This window comes from Rhododendron vialii, chromosome 11a (assembly GCF_030253575.1).
Source record: "Rhododendron vialii isolate Sample 1 chromosome 11a, ASM3025357v1".
NCBI lineage: Eukaryota > Viridiplantae > Streptophyta > Magnoliopsida > Ericales > Ericaceae > Rhododendron > Rhododendron vialii.
In genome coordinates this window covers 15,962,980-15,979,194 of record NC_080567.1, presented here as the reverse complement: position 1 = coordinate 15,979,194, position 16,215 = coordinate 15,962,980, and the positions used below count along the sequence as shown (strand labels likewise).

General features: G+C 38.7%; 1 protein-coding gene across 1 annotated transcript; it reads left to right on the top strand.

The window, feature by feature from the left end:
- Positions 1 to 555: 555 nt before the first annotated feature.
- Positions 556 to 12,858, top strand: LOC131308618 (CSC1-like protein At1g32090). Its single transcript, XM_058335577.1, has 11 exons — positions 556 to 1,123; positions 2,020 to 2,172; positions 2,507 to 2,642; positions 6,190 to 6,291; positions 6,382 to 6,501; positions 7,771 to 7,851; positions 8,271 to 8,611; positions 8,751 to 8,996; positions 10,323 to 10,647; positions 11,339 to 11,572; positions 12,151 to 12,858. Exons 1-11 carry the CDS (start codon positions 810 to 812, stop codon positions 12,550 to 12,552), a joined length of 2,454 nt encoding a protein of 817 aa, XP_058191560.1. The 5' UTR covers positions 556 to 809; the 3' UTR covers positions 12,553 to 12,858.
- Positions 12,859 to 16,215: the final 3,357 nt, after the last annotated feature.

The following is a 16,215-nucleotide window of genomic DNA, read 5'->3' as shown; positions in this document are numbered from 1 at the left end:
TCAATCCGTTACTACTAATAAACAAACAAACCCAACCCCCCCCCCCCCCAAAAAAAAAAAAAAAAAAAAACCCATTGCGCTGGCGGATCAAACTCTCTCCCAGTTTGCCAAAAACCCAATCATAAAAGCGCGTGGGAATACATATATAGATATGGAAAAATCTAAAATCAGCTCATTGGGCTGACAATAAGAAATGTGAATGTGTATTAAAAAGTGTAAAAAATATATAAAAATATGTATTTTTTATTCTTTTATGTGCTTATTGTTAACACACTGGACTGACAATAGAAAAACCAGTATGGGTATATATGGACTATGGAGCTTATGGAGAGAGAGAGAGACCGTTAACTCCTGTACTAATAAACAAAACCCAAACCCCGCCCCCCCCCCCCCCCCCCCCCCCCCCCCGACAAAACCCATTGCGCCGGCGGATCAAACTCTCACCCAGTTTGCCAAAAACCCAATCATACACGCGTGTGGGAATACATATATAGATATATATGGACTATGGAGTATATGGAAAGAGAGAGAGAGAGAGAGAGAGAGAGAGAGAGAGAGAGAGGGGGGGGGGGAGGGAGGGAGGGAGATAGTGTGTGTTCATACATGTGATCGGACATATCTTTCAAAGAAAGAAAACACATTCCAAATCCAACCCCACTTTCCTACTTAAAAAGAGTTCCCAATATTCTTTCCTTTTTCTTTCTTTGTTCCTCTCTTTAGCTAATCCTTTCTTCCTTTCAAATCCCACCTTTTGATTCTCCTCCTCCCTCTATTCTCTCTCTCTCTCTCTCTCTCTACTGTGTTCTTCCATGGCGACTCTGGGGGACATAGGGGTCTCTGCACTAATCAACATACTGGGTGCCTTTGCTTTCCTCTTGGCCTTTGCTCTTCTCAGAATCCAACCCATTAATGACAGAGTCTACTTTCCCAAATGGTACATTGCTGGGGGCAGGACCAGTCCCAGACATTCTAGCAACTTCGTGGGCAAGTTCGTCAATCTCAATTTGTGGACCTACTTTACTTTCCTCAGCTGGATGCCTCAAGCTTTGAAGATGAGTGAGTCTGAACTCATCAATCATGCTGGACTTGACTCTGCTGTTTTCCTCAGAATCTACATTCTCGGGTACTCAAAGATGATTTCTTTTTCTTTTTTCGTATTTTGGGTTTCTGTAGTATAATAAAACGTGGGTATTGTTTGTTTAATGAGAAAATTGAAGAATTTGGACCGTGTACTTAATTTCTGTGCTCTTTGTAATTGGAGAATATCATGGACAGTTCACTTTATTGGGTAGTCAAATTTTATATTATCTGGTTTTCTTGGATTTCGTGGTTGTTGCTGTTGTTTGGTAGTTGTTCAAATTGAAATTTTAAACTCAAATTTTAATGGATTCCTTAGATTTGGTTCCCTGCTTAGAGTTACCTTCTGGGGTAGTCAATTTCTAGTTGAATGTTGAATTATCCCTATTCCTTCTTTCTTAAGATTTTGGTTGCTGCCGGTTGTTATTTGGGGATAATTTTACGGATTTGGACGCAAAAGCTGAAGTAAGCATTATTTTGTTCTAAAGCTCAGATTTTTTTTGATGGGGGGTATTTCATATCTTAATGAAATTTTAGATCAGGAATTCGAAATGGTTCTCAAGATGGGTTCTTCAAAAATAAGTACGTAGAAAACGAGTTCCGATAACCGTCAACCACACAAGGTTTATGTGCTTGTAAGAACAATGAGAACGAAAAAAGGAAACAGAACATTCTGATGCTGTGATGCACTACCTGCCTATGCTTTCATGTCAGGGGAAGGGATAAGTGGTTGTCCCAAGTTGTGCATTTCATGAAAAACTAGGAAGGGATAAGTGGTAGACCCAAGTCTAGTATATTATGGAAACTATCTTTGTCTGTTTTTACATCATAGTGTCATATAATGCTCAGTGTATTGGGTGATTTTTTTCCGTGGCTATCAAATGATTGGACGCTCAAGCCCTATGAAAGTTCTGACTAATATCTGCTTTTCTTTCTTGTCAGCTTAAAAATCTTTGGGCCCATAGCTATTGTGGCACTTGTGGTTCTAATTCCAATCAATGCATCGGGTGGAACATTGTTTTTCCTACGCAAAGATTTGGTTGTTAGCAACATCGACAAGCTTTCAATATCAAATGTTCACCCAAAATCAATTAGGTAAGTTTTTCTCTCTCACAGGAAGATAGAAACTCATTCAACGTATGTCATATATAATCGACATTCATACTGCATGATGAGAAAAGAGTGATGACTACGAGTGCTAGTTGCTGCAGTACTAATGTGGTTGCTTTTTTTTTTCCTTTCTATATCTAAACTTTTTAAACTTGGTGTATCACCCTCTGTCAAGAGACGAGGCAAGTATTGACCTTTGGGATTCTTCATTTTTCCTTGCTATTTTCTTCTTTCATTTCTTCATCCTTTCTTTCTTATTCATATTTTTCTTTAGGTATCCAATTCTGCCTTGTGAAAAGTGCCTTTAACTGAATTTCAGGTTTTTCGTTCACATAGGATTGGAATATTTGTTCACGTTCTGGACTTGTTTTCTGCTCTACAAGGAATATGGTAGAGTAGCATCAATGCGGTTGAACTTTTTGGCTTCTCAACGCCGGCGTGCAGCACAGTTCACAGTGAGTTGAGCTTTGATGTGCTAGAATAATGTTAACTAAAACCTGTGTACATATTTAATTGAAAAGAATAATGCAGTTGTCTATCATTCAGTGATGCAATCCTAATGTTCATATGGTTTATTATCATCAAGCATTTGATCTCTACGCCCTGTCAAATCTTGCAATCACTAACTCATGTCATCTTTTAGGCACTCATCTAATCTTTTTGTATGGTGGAAAGAAAATCTAGTCACTATATGTACTGACTCATCCTAGATATAACTCAAATGCAAAAGCAAGAGCGTCCTCTTACCCAATGCATTGGTGTCTGTGGGTGTAGTGAAAATGCACTTGTTTTTGTTTTGTAAATGTCCTAGCACAGAGCTGAAACGCTGTAGCCTTTTTATTGAGTGTGGGGTTCGCTGGTCTGGGTTAGGTAACCTCTCGAGACTCTCGTCCAAAGCTGGCCCTTGGGCCCCAAAAAACAGCCCAAAAAGGGCCCCCCAATATTGCCGTGTAACGACGAAGTGATCCCCGCACGTGCATGGAGGTCGTGAGGGGGAAACGGTCAATGGCTTGTTTGATGGCCCAAAATGATGAACCAAATTATGGTTCTTCTGGAGTTAATTGGCACCATCCTCGAATCGATACCCAATGTGCATTTGTTGGAGGCGATCTTCGATTTCCTATGGTCCGCCGTCCTTCAAACTCCAGGCAAGGGTAATTAGCTTCGATAGACACCCCATATCTTCTTACATACTCATAGACATGCATCGTACTCATAGACATGCATCGTATTGGAAATAACTATGCCATTTTGACCAACTGCGTTGTTTCGGAAATCAAACTGCTCATGGAGAAGGTCAATGATCTCTTGCCAAGATAGCTTCACGGATTCTCCCCTTCCCTGCAGAGCATATGGGAGAGATTTTGAATCCAGAGCTGAGACAATATTGCAATTGTCCCTTGTGGAGTATAGATTGGTGTCATCCTCTGATCATGCCTCGTGCGCCAACTGAAGTTTCGAAACCTCCTCACCACTTGGAATGGAATATTGAATTCTTCGTCCGCCATCCATCCTTGACCAGCTCTAAAATAGTAGCTTAGACCTGAGATGCTTACAAACCCGTCGGATTTGAGGATGAGAAAATGGCCATTCTCTCTCTTTAGATTGAAGCGGGGTGAGAGACGGGGTGCAATTTGCTTTATCATTTCTTGCCACATCTCTCACTCTTGTCTAGTATTTACTATAGAGATAAAGAACAACCATTTTCTCATCCTCAAATCCGACTGGTTTGTAAGCATATCAGGTTAAGCTACTATTTTAGAGCTGGTCAAGGATTGATGGTGGACGATGAAATTGATATTCCATTCCGAGCAGTGAGGAGGTTTTGAAACTTCAATTGGCGCAAGAGGCATCCTCAGAGGATGACACCAGTCTATACTCAACAAGGGCCCATTTGCAATATTTTCTCAGCTCTGGATTCAATCTCTCTCTAATATGCTCTGCATGGAGGGGGAGAACCCATGAAGCTGTCTTGGCAAGAGATCATTGACCTTCTCCCTGAGCGGTTTGTCTCCGAAACAACGCATTTGGTCAAAATGGCATAGTTATTTCCTATAGGATGTGTGTCTATGAGTATGTAAGAAGATATGGGGTGTCTATCGAAGCTAATTACCCTTGCTTGGAGTTTGAAGGACGGTGGACCATAGGAAATTGGAGATCACCTCCAACAAATGCACGTTGGGTACTGATTCGAGGATGGCGCCAATTAACTCGAGAAGAACCATAATTTGGTTCATCATTTTGGGCCATCAAACAAGCCATTGACCGTTTCCCCCTCACGGCCTCCATGCACGTGCGGGGATCATTTCGTCTTTACAATGACGTGGACGAGGATGGCACACATGCTGTAGTTGTCACGGGTTACGGGATGTATAGTGGGCTCAATTCCTAAGTCTTGCGATCGAACCCTTGAATGGGCTTATAGACTCGGCTTCAGCGTTTAGCCTCGGCGATGCTCGGTCCGACAGCTGAGGGCTATTGGTCCGTTCGGAATGAAGACTAACCCACTGCGGGTCGGCCCAATCTTTGGGCTCGGCCATGTTTCCCATGGCCAGCTCACGTGCTCATAACGACCTTATCTAGAGTGATAGGGATGATGTCAGTGATAATTGCCTTATCCCTGACATCAGGGGTGACGTAGCCGAAGGGGGTTACCTACGCGTGCTTGGCACATGCCTCAGCTTGGAGAGCATGTCATGAGGTTCTATATAAAGGAAAGGATGCAACCCTAAGAGGTACATAGTCTTTCCACTCACAAACCCTAGTACCTTCCTCTCCTTGCGCTGCACTTTCTGATTCTCTCGCTGGAGGGCCATTCCGGAGTCCATCTGGCATGGTCTCTAGTCATGCTTCTTGTGCAGGCTAGGTGAAGGTCTTAGGTGCGAACCACAGCTGGACCAGTGGCTCAAGAGGTTACCTAACCCAGATCAGCGAACCCCACATTGAGAATATTAGGTTATACCCCTGTGCAATAGTTCAAGCATTCAGATGAGGTCATGCTGTTGGTTGATATGTAAATTTGATTTACTATATAATGTTGCTGAAGGTTTCGCAATAGTTAGTAAGGCTGGTGTTGTTGACTCGAACTGCGCCTTCTAGCTCTTGAAGTTAAATGTGTGACTGAGAAATGAGACAGATAATCAAGTGAGAACGTGATTGGAATTTGTTTGTTTGTTTTGTGTGGGGGGGGGGGGGGGGGGGGGGGGGGGGATATGGACTAAAATGTTATAACAAGTTTTTATTCCAAAAAATCACTCTATAATTATATGCAATACCCATTATTTACATGGGTCTTTGTTAGATTGTACTCGCTCACAGTCAGCATGCTTACCAAATTCACTTTGATTGGATGCAAACTATGCCTTATTAGAGTTATAGTACAAGGGGTATAACAGTATCAATCATTGCTTGTCCGATCAAATATGGTTTGCTCTGCTTTTATGGGCCTTCATGAATTTGTCAGTTCTTTCCTGCTAAATACTCTCCAGGCCTTGACACAACACCTAGGTTTCTAAAATGTGTGCTCAAGCAGGTTATAAGGCATTGTAGAAACAAATTAAACAATATGCTTTATAGTTTATACTACTTGCTAATAGTGCACCTCTATGCACTTGCATCTTGATGGTAATACATCCTCTCTCTTGGTTCTCAGCAAAACTTGATCCAGGTTATGGTAGAGCTGATGTAGTTGCTGTTGCTCTGTTGGCATACATGCCGTTACTTGTGTGGTTATCTCTACCTTCTCCATCTCCATTCACCCAATTCACAGCTGTCATTGTTTCTGATGCAAAATCTGATTAGGGCATTGCTGAAAGGATACAAAATGCATTTTCTGGGGGACTATTTTTACATGTTTGCTTGAGTTATTTTCTTCAGTGTTTACCTGTGGCCGTTGTTGCTCTTTGTATGTGAATTTGGAAAACTGTGATCTTCTATTGCAAAACAAATTATGTTTTGACTAATTTTTTAGGTTTAACATTCTTGAATCTGCATGATCCGTAGGTATTGGTCAGGAATGTACCACATGTTTCTGGCCGCTCAATATCTGATAGTGTGGACAACTTCTTCAAAACAAATCATCCCGATCACTATCTCTGTCACCAGGTAATATGAAACTTCTATCGGTGTTTCTTCGGTGATCTTATCCATTTTTTTCAGTGATGTCATGTCATTCTTTTTATATGCTTTATCCAGGCTGTCTACAATGCCAACAAATTTGCCAAACTTGTGAGAAAAAGAGAGAGGATCCAAAATTGGCTGGACTACAACCAACTTAAGTTTGAAAGACATCCAGACAAAAGGCCAACCAAGAAGGTAGCTTGTTTTATGTGATAGCCCATATTTTGTTTGCGTTTGAGGTTAAAACCATTATCGTTAGGTTTTAAAAAAAAGGGGGGAGGAAAGATGTGTGCATGTGGTGTGGCTCGGGAGATGCTAAAGAAAGGATAAATAGTGATATTATGCAAGTGTACTGATAATTGGAGTGAGGAGGATTATTGCTTTACTGAGAGAGAAAGAAGTGGGGTGGGATATAGGTCAGAGTTGCAAGAAGATATGGCATTGTTGGCTTTGTTAGTTGAACTAAATGGAGGAAGAAACCAATGTTATAAATATCCTTAGTCGGGTGTTGTTGACCATAGTTAGAAACTTAGAATACTTGGTCATGAGAATCAATGGCCTTTTGGCCAAGAAATTTGATACTTGATGGTAGATTATGATCAAGGAGATCAATGGTGAGATTAACTCTGGAAGCATACGTCATGCTCCCAATCTTTGTAGTATTTTCTTTATTATCCCCATCTTGTACTCTTCTATCGATAGCTTGCCATCATTGGATTCCATGTAGTCTTATTTGAAATCATTTGGAATCATGAATCATTGATATGATTCAGTAGGGAAATGATTTTCACACTCCCTCTTTTGATAAATACACTCCACTTCTTGTCTTTTAGTGAAAATATTACCCATAAAAGTTTCACTAAAAGACGAGAAATGGAGTGCATTTATCAAAAAAGGAAGTGTAGAAATCATTTCCTAAATATATGAAATGTGGCTGAATGCCATGGAACTACTTTGTAAATCAAACGAGTGGGCACGGCTAATAGCCCGACCGCTACATTTCGGAAAGCCAAAGAGAGCTTGGTTGAGGGGGTGAGGCCCAGCCGCTGTTTGTTTACTAAGGAGAACCGGGTACGAGGTCCCGTATGATTAATCCAGTTATGTCGTTGATTAAGCTAATTCCATCGCTTTTGAGCTATTATTCTGTCATATTGTATACTTCCTACATAATTTATGATTTTAGGTTTGAGACAGATTAGTGGTGATTGGTCAAAGGGAATAGCGGAAAAGGATTATTTGCATATAGATATTTTTTAGAGGCATTAGTATTTATTTTGAGGTTTTAGGGTTCAACAATTGTAATATTTGGAGATTTATTTATTTAGGGCCTCTTAAACATTTACCGAATTTGTTGAAAAAGAAAGAAACAGACTCAATTTCATAAGCCGATTCAGATGTTATTGAACATTTTGTTTCACCTATCTGGAATTTTGGTTTTAATATCCTGTAATATTTTACCTTCAGAGAGGATTCCTTGGGCTTTGTGGTGAAAAAGTTGATGCTATTGACTTCTACAAAAAGCAGATCAATGATCTTGATAGAAGAGTAAGTTGGGGGTGCTACTTCATCAAAAGCAATCCATCTATTTACCTTTATCCATTATTTTGTGCTGGTTCAAATTGATATTGTTTCTTTGAATTATGGCCCTGTTTGTTTATCCGGATTATAAACCTTAGAAGACTACAAATCCGAGGGGGCGACATTTCCGGGGTTTTATATGAACTTATGTGGTCAGGGTTAAATAGCTCTTGGATAGTATATCCATCAAAACATGGGATATATAATTCAACGGGGCATGTGGACATGTGGTATTGTTAATGCCTTTACTATTCGTCAAATGGGATTTGTCATCCTTCGGGAATATGTATACCTTCGTTGTTAATCCGGTCAAACAAACAGGGCATAAGTGTTTAACTCATTCTCCCTTGCAAGTTTGTAACAATATTTTCTTCGTACTGTGCTAGTTAACAATGGAGCGCCAGAGAATTCTAAAGGACCCAAAATCTATTGTGTCGGCTGCATTTGTTTCATTTAATTCAAGGTGGGGTGCTGCTGTATGTGCACAAACTCAGCAAAGCAAGAACCCTATACTTTGGTTGACAAATTGGGCCCCTGAACCCCGTGACGTATACTGGAAGAACCTTGCAATCCCCTTTGTTTCTCTTAGCATCAGAAAGCTAGTGATATCATTGTCCGTATTTGCTTTGGTGTTCTTTTACATGATACCCATTGCTTTTGTGCAATCACTTGCGAATTTGGAGGGCCTTGAAAAAGTTGCTCCTTTTTTGAGACCTGTGATTGAAGTGTAAGTGAAGATTTGTACTTTTTTTTTGGTCTTAGGATCACGTTTTTCAACTTCTATTGCACTTGATCATTATGGTCTTGTTTCTATTACATATTTCTAAGTAATTGGTCATCATTATAACAAAAAAATCTTTTGGCAGGAAATTTGTGAAATCATTCCTACAGGGATTTCTTCCTGGTCTAGCTCTCAAAATCTTCTTGTACATTCTTCCCACAGTTTTGATGATTATGTCAAAAATTGAGGGACACGTGGCATTGTCAGTACTAGAGCGAAGGGCATCAGCAAAATATTACTACTTTATGTTGGTGAATGTTTTCTTGGGTAGCATCGTGACTGGAACAGCTTTCCAGCAACTTCATGCATTCCTTCACCAGGCGCCCACCCAGTAACGTCCCACATCCCTATTCTAAGCTGTAATAATGGTTTCTATAATGTCTTTGTATTGCTTTCTATGTTTGATCCACGCTTTTTGTTCCGCATTCTGGTCTAGGTTCCTTAGTCAATTGTTTGAAATTTGTAACGGGTCTATAATTTATAAAAGTGACAGTCTTGGTCTAGGTACAGCTTGCTGTAAGGCAGCACTCCTCGATTCTTGCCTGAATGTCTATGATTAAAAAAACTGGTGTGAAGAGATTGAACAAGTTCTTTAGGCGATCAGTGTGGGGGAAAAGGTTAATAATGAATCTTGGTGCTATCTGCACTTTGCAGTACATCTTGGTATATTGTCACAGTATGTGTTTTCCTCATCATATTATCAGTAATGAGGTCCTTATTGAAAAGTATAAGTGAATGATTTGCTTTATCATATGAGTGAGGAATTATTTAGTGCCCTTGGGGCACCGCCACGTGGTGCCCCAGGCCCCTTCTCCACCACACATTGTGGTGGGATCCACACACTTTGCCTGGGGTCCCACCACAATGTGTGGTGGAGAATGGGCCTGGGGTACCACGTGGTGGTGCCTAAAGGCATTGATTAATTTTTCCGTATCTTTTGTTTCCTGCCTCGCCAAAGATTGTCAACGTTAAACTTCTCTGTTATATGTTCAAATCCAACATATCTCTATCCAAGTAACAATATTGTTTTGTAATGATTGGGTATATCTTTACGAGTGCTTGCAGAGTTTTGGCAGCATGGAATAGTACAATTCATAGGTCGAAAAAGGCTTGTGATCTGAACTATGTTTTTGGAAGGAGATTATGTTGAATTCTGGTAGTGATTTTTGGGTTAGTGTTTTGTTGGGAACTAAAGCCAAACCAAACCGAGCTTTTAGTCCCAATTAATTGTGGTCTAGCTACATGAATAGGTTTTCTCTGTCGAGGGCATTGGGTTTTGTAATTGGATTCATGTCATGAGGATCTAACAAGGTCTTTTACGTGCCGTTTGTTAGCTACCCAACATAAAATACTCCTCTGTTATCCGGGCTTCGGACTGCCTGGATGACTGAGTTGCCTTGGATTGGAGGACACCTCTCTGATATGAATTTAAAATGGCAAAATTTGTATGTTTCATTGTTTCCTAAAAGTAAACAAAGTGGAGTGTGATAAATAGTACAAATTTCGCCCTATGCAATAAAAATATACAAGTTTTGCGAAGCAGATACAAACTCAATGAAGGATGGAGCTCATCTTTAACTTTGGTTGATATTTTTCTCTTGACTCTACTCTGTGGATACTGTGAATATTGTTGGTTATAACTCGTATTTCATTGTAGGATTCCTCGAACCATTGGGGTTTCGATACCAATGAAGGCTACTTTCTTTATCACGTATATAATGGTTGATGGTTGGGCTGGCATCGCAAGTGAGATTCTCAGGTTGAAGCCTTTGGTTATTTTTCACCTTAAGAACACGTTGTTGGTGAAAACTGAAAGGGACAGAGTGAAGGCTATGAACCCTGGGAGTGTGGATTTTCCAGAGACTCTTCCAAGCCTTCAACTCTACTTCCTTCTAGGAATTGTATATGCCGTGGTTACGCCAATCCTCCTTCCTTTCATACTAGTCTTCTTTGCCTTCGCATACCTTGTTTATCGTCATCAGGTTAGTTACTCTCTGAATTTAGTACATTCAATCTTCAAAAGTGAGCGTCTAAAATAGTGATAGAGTTTATCACAACCCATTGTTCATTAGCAAAATTGTGGTCCTATGCTTTGATTTGGGATAGTGTGCAAAGAAGAATATCATAAAATAGAAGGAATCACATGAAAGATGGACTGGGGCAGTTGATGCAATGGAGGTTATATAAGCACATAGTCCTTCTGTCCCCAATTGTTTGTCCTTCTTGGGCAGCTGTGCGACGCTTGGATAAAAAGCTAATATATGAATATAAGTAATTTTGGAATTTTTTACACCATTCAGAAGATCTGAATTAGAACTTTTAATTGGTTTAAAGAGGTTCAGAAACTCATTTACATATACTATCCTTAGATTGGAATCTGGGCACGAATACCCAAAAAAGACTAACAATTAGCCGAGTGGGGATGGAATTGTTATTCTGAAATTCGATGAAGTAACGATCGAATGTCACGCTAGGCTTTCAATTGTCAACTAGTGCCGAATAAAAACATGTCTGTTATTACGTGGATCAAATTAATTGGTGTCGGTTGTTTTGCTCCCTAGGGTTAAATGATTTAAAGCCCATAATTGATATTCCGAGGCTATATTAGTGTGCACATGCTGCGATTCCCACAACACTTGTGGCTAAGATTTTGTACTCTGCTTGATCACGCAGGTAATTAATGTGTACAATCAACAATATGAGAGTGCTGCTGCATTTTGGCCACAAGTTCACAGCCGGATAATAGCAAGCTTGTTGATATCTCAGCTTCTATTGTTGGGTCTGCTCAGCACAAAAAAGGCTGCGAATTCCACTCCTTTGCTTGTTGCTTTACCTATATTGACTTTATCATTCCACAAGTACTGCAAACATCGCTTTGAGCCGGCATTCAGAAAGTACCCCCTTGAGGTAAAGCTCCAATCTAGACATAGAAACTCTAGAAAAGATTTCTTCATTTTTCTTGCTACATCTAGCCTTGATCAACCTGTTATTAACAATTCTTCCTTTCTCATGATATAATTTGAGATTGCTAACCTTGGCTATACATGCACATGGTTTTTTAGATTTCAGCGAATCTCTATTGCTTTTTTTTTTTTTCCCGTGATTCCTCCTTTATCAATTTCCATTTTATTTCACAAAGAAATGTTCCAGGCTTTGTTTGCATATTGGATTTGTTGAGGGGAAAGAACAAGAAGGGATCTGTGAAACCATTTTTATGCTCTCCTTTTCCTCCACAAATCCCTTCACAAATTGACTTTGTTGCATTTTTTTGCAATGGTTGCCTGGAGAAAACATTAAAGAGAAATAGTACGTGCCAAGCAAAAATTCAAAGTACTAACGGAATTTATCTTGTATAAAATTTTCAGAGCTCATAATTCTTGTTCTTGTAGAAATTTTAAGAGCTCTGTAATCCTAAATTCCTAAAGAGCTTTTTAATTTTGTTACATTTTAACAGAATTATCTTTCTTCTTTTTCCTCCTCTTTAGGAAGCCATGGCAAAGGATTTAGAGGACCGTAACTCTGAACCAGATGTCAATCTGAAAGCTTACCTGACTGATGCATACTTGCACCCAATCTTCCACTCTTTCGAAGAAGTCGAGCTAACTGAGGTTAGAGTTGACGAGAACCAGACTCAAATCCCCAGTACCTCAGTAGACAGACCCCACAATCATGTTCCCAGTCCCTCAGCCAGCGAATTAAGTTCCCCATCTCCACGTCACCATGCCTATAACTACGAAAATCAACCTCCCCATATGGTGACCCACCAGTACGAACTTGACCAGCAGAACTACACTGTCAATCAGTACGAAGTTGAGCAGCAGCATCCGTATCCGTATGATGTGTTTCATCACGGGGCCGAGTTGTCCTCTAATGGCTATCGTTACTGAAGTAAACCTTGGCTTTTGCTTCCCTTATCACAGAACGCTAACCATTGTTTGAAATATTACGAAGGTTTTCTAACAGAGTTGTGCTCATTTCAATTGTAGTTATTGGTTTTTTTTTTTTTGATCCGATTGTAGTTATTGGTTGCTAGTGCATAGATGTCAATGGGTTTTTTTTTTGCTTTTCTTGAAAACTGGTAATTTGAGTTGTAGTCTTTTCTGATTTGTGAATGTCTGCACATTTGTGAGGAACACATGTATTGGAGTTGTTTTTGTCAGGGCACTGTGTAAATTTATCGAGTGCTCAACCTATCCTTGTTGGCTCCTGTTTAACATGTTTTTGGCAATATAATCAAGCGCATTATTGGAAATTGAAGTCAAGATGTCATTGCATATTAAAGGTGTGCGTAAGTTGAGCTGGATATTCAATGAAAAAGATGCCGTTGCAATGTCTATGAAAGGGAAAGGGTGGAACCTTGAGTTCACCTTAACTGTGGGCAAAGTATGGACTAGATTAGTTGAGTTGACATGTCCTTTCTGATTTTTAAGTCAAATTTGGGTCAATTTGTTTAATGGGAAGGTAAAAATTATGATCATAATTAAAATAGAGAAGTGATTTTGTCACTCCTCTTTTTTACAACACATTCCCCCACTCTCACAAAATAAATCACCAAATAGAGACACAAATGAGAAGGCCGTTATATAGAAAAAGAGGATTGGCAAAATCACTTCCCTTAAAATAATTTATTAAGGACAAAAGTTACAAAGTTGACTTATTTTAACTTTTTAATGGAACAACACATTTAATGCGCTTGAGATCAAATTATGTATTGATCAAACAACTAATTACGTTAAAACTTCTCTCTTATGTAAAGGTGGTGGTGACAAATTATGTTCATTGGTGACTAAAACGTTTTAAATTTAAAAAGTTAGACAAATAGAAGGGTAGTACTTAAATATTTCACACCTACTTAAGTTGTCATCTCGGTCACTTTTGGAGGTTATGTTTTCATTCTTAAATTTAAAAACAACCCAACTTTACCCTTATTGCAATGTATTACCTTTTTCCCCCCTCCTATATAAGCAAATAATTTTGGGACTAAAATCTAACATGGAGATCCTACGCCATATATAATTTCGAGATATACACAAGAAACAAAATCTGTAGCTGTAATATCCTCCCATGTTCCTCTGAACCGGTTCAGGTTACAACTTTCTTAGCTTTCAAACTCCTACCACCAAACTTACGTGGTGTCCCTACATAAAATAATTATTTAATTAATTCAATATAATAAGATAGTATATTAGATAAAGAGTTTGGTGTCTGATCATTGTCTTATGCAAAAATTATGTAATATTAGATTAAAAGAATCTCCGTCAACTGTCATGACTCATGAGCCATTGTGTTATGAACAATGAGGGTGCCACGATCCAAAAAAACAAAAAACCACAATGAGGGTGCCAACAAAAGAAAATACTGCTTTTAGTGGGAAAGCTAGGGAGGTGAGTCCCAGTATTTCAAATGAATACATAAACAATACATAAAGGTTAGATATTCCCATAACCACCCCCGCCCCCCCTTCCTTTTAAGCAATTTAATGGGGGCATCGTGTTATCTAAAGTGTCGAGAAAGGGGTAGCCCACTTAAAACGGGAAAAAAAATTGACTCAAAAGCTTCCCCCCCCCCCCCCTTCCCTTTTAAGCAATTTAATGGGGGCATCGTGTTATCTAAAGTGTCGAGAAAGGGGGTAGCCCACTTAAAACGGGGAAAAAAATTGAGTCAAAAGCTCTATTTGGGTATGTTTTTTTTTCCAAAGCTAAACCCATATAGGTTTGATAATTTTGTTTGCTTATTGTTGTGTCAATTTCATGAGTTTAGTTTTTGAGTTGTTCTTTTCCTATAGGGTAGGTTGTGGATTTGTTATGTTGAGTGGCCGTTTTGGTCATAGTGTTGAATTTGTTCTCTTAGTACGTACTACACGGAAGTGAAATTTTTGCGGTCAATTGCACTCTGACTTTTCAATTTATTTTGGCTTCAGATATGAAAGTAACAGATTATACTTTGCTTGAGTTAGTTACCAAATGGGTTTTCAGGCATGACGTGCACAACTTATCGATCCATGCGGTTGCCTCTTGGTTTAATTGCCTATTTTGGATCTTCTAGCTGCCTGCTGTTAGTTGAGACTTGAGCCAGATATGAATTCATTGAGCAGGACCAGTAATCACAGATGTGCTTGCTATAACTATAGAATGAACTTGTTTTTGTTACCTTAAAGATGAAAATTTAGCCCCAGTCAGCCGACCAGTTATATTTGATGTCCATATCTCAAGGCAGATTTTCCTTTTGTTATTTCATGACGTGGAAAACTCTGAACAATGAAGCAAGGTAGGTCAAACAGCTAGGCTTAAGCTAATTATAGGCTTGTAGCTTTGGTTTTTTCCCCGTCTGTTGGAGCAGCTGATCAGGTAACAAAGCAGATATAATTTGCCAGAACTTGGAGAAGGCAAATTAGGCATTGATAGTTTAATGATTCAGTTTTAGTACTCTATATGCTATGAGACAACACAAAATATCAGTGATGTAACAACTGTCGATATATAGGAGATTCTTCCATGGGATATTGTTCTTCTTCTTCAGACCGAACTTTGTATGCAAAGATATGTTGGGTGGACGAATATTAAATATATATTGTTATCACATGAAAAGGTGTTGAGTTTGAAAATATTAAAAATATTATTATATTATTATTTTAATGGTCCAACAACAACTTGTTAAATAGTCTACACAAATGCACACTCGATCTCAAAGGAGCACATTCTTTTTTTTTTAGCCATCAACCTCTTCAATGAAGGACTAGGATTATTTTCATCCAACGGCCGACAATCTCCTTTTAAAATCCTCCAAGAAGATATATTTTCTTATTCACATGTCTATAATATTTCAGAACTCTTCTCACAAGTCTAACGTATAGTAAAATTTCTACAATCTTTAGTCAATGTTGGATGATTCTAGATCTATAGAGAGTCACATGTTAACTCTCAACAAAAGATACATGTTCCAAAGACTAAAGAAATAGTCCTAACATTTTCAATCAACTTATGCAATTATAAAAATATAGACATATATAATTGTAGATGCATGTATATAATATTGTACTACATAGCTATTTCAAAAGATAAAGGATTAAACCTAGTATTTTTTTTTTATAGATGCATACAATCTTAAGAGAACACTTATGAACTTTTGAAAAAAGACTTGAATATATGGGCGAATGTTAGATTTTTTAAAAAAAAAACGTTGGATGGGCAAACTAATATAACGTTTTTAAGCCAAAAACTATAATTCTAAAAAAAAATTGAAACTTGAGTAGGGCAGTTGCTGTAACGCCCCGATTTTCCGAAAGCAATATAAAATAAAATCTTAAAAAAATTTGCTAAATAAATATAATTTTCCAAAATAAAGTTTAGCTATTACAGTCACAAGATAAATTTACTGATTCAAAATACATTAACTTCAGAGCTGACTCTAGGCTTGATACAAGTCCGAAGCATACTCGATCTTCGTTCCTGATAGTCTTTTCGTATTGAACTGCAACATCTTTGAATTCTCTCTATTGAATCATGCGCCCGCTAGCAAATTGATCATCGAAGCAAACGATTTGCCAGGAT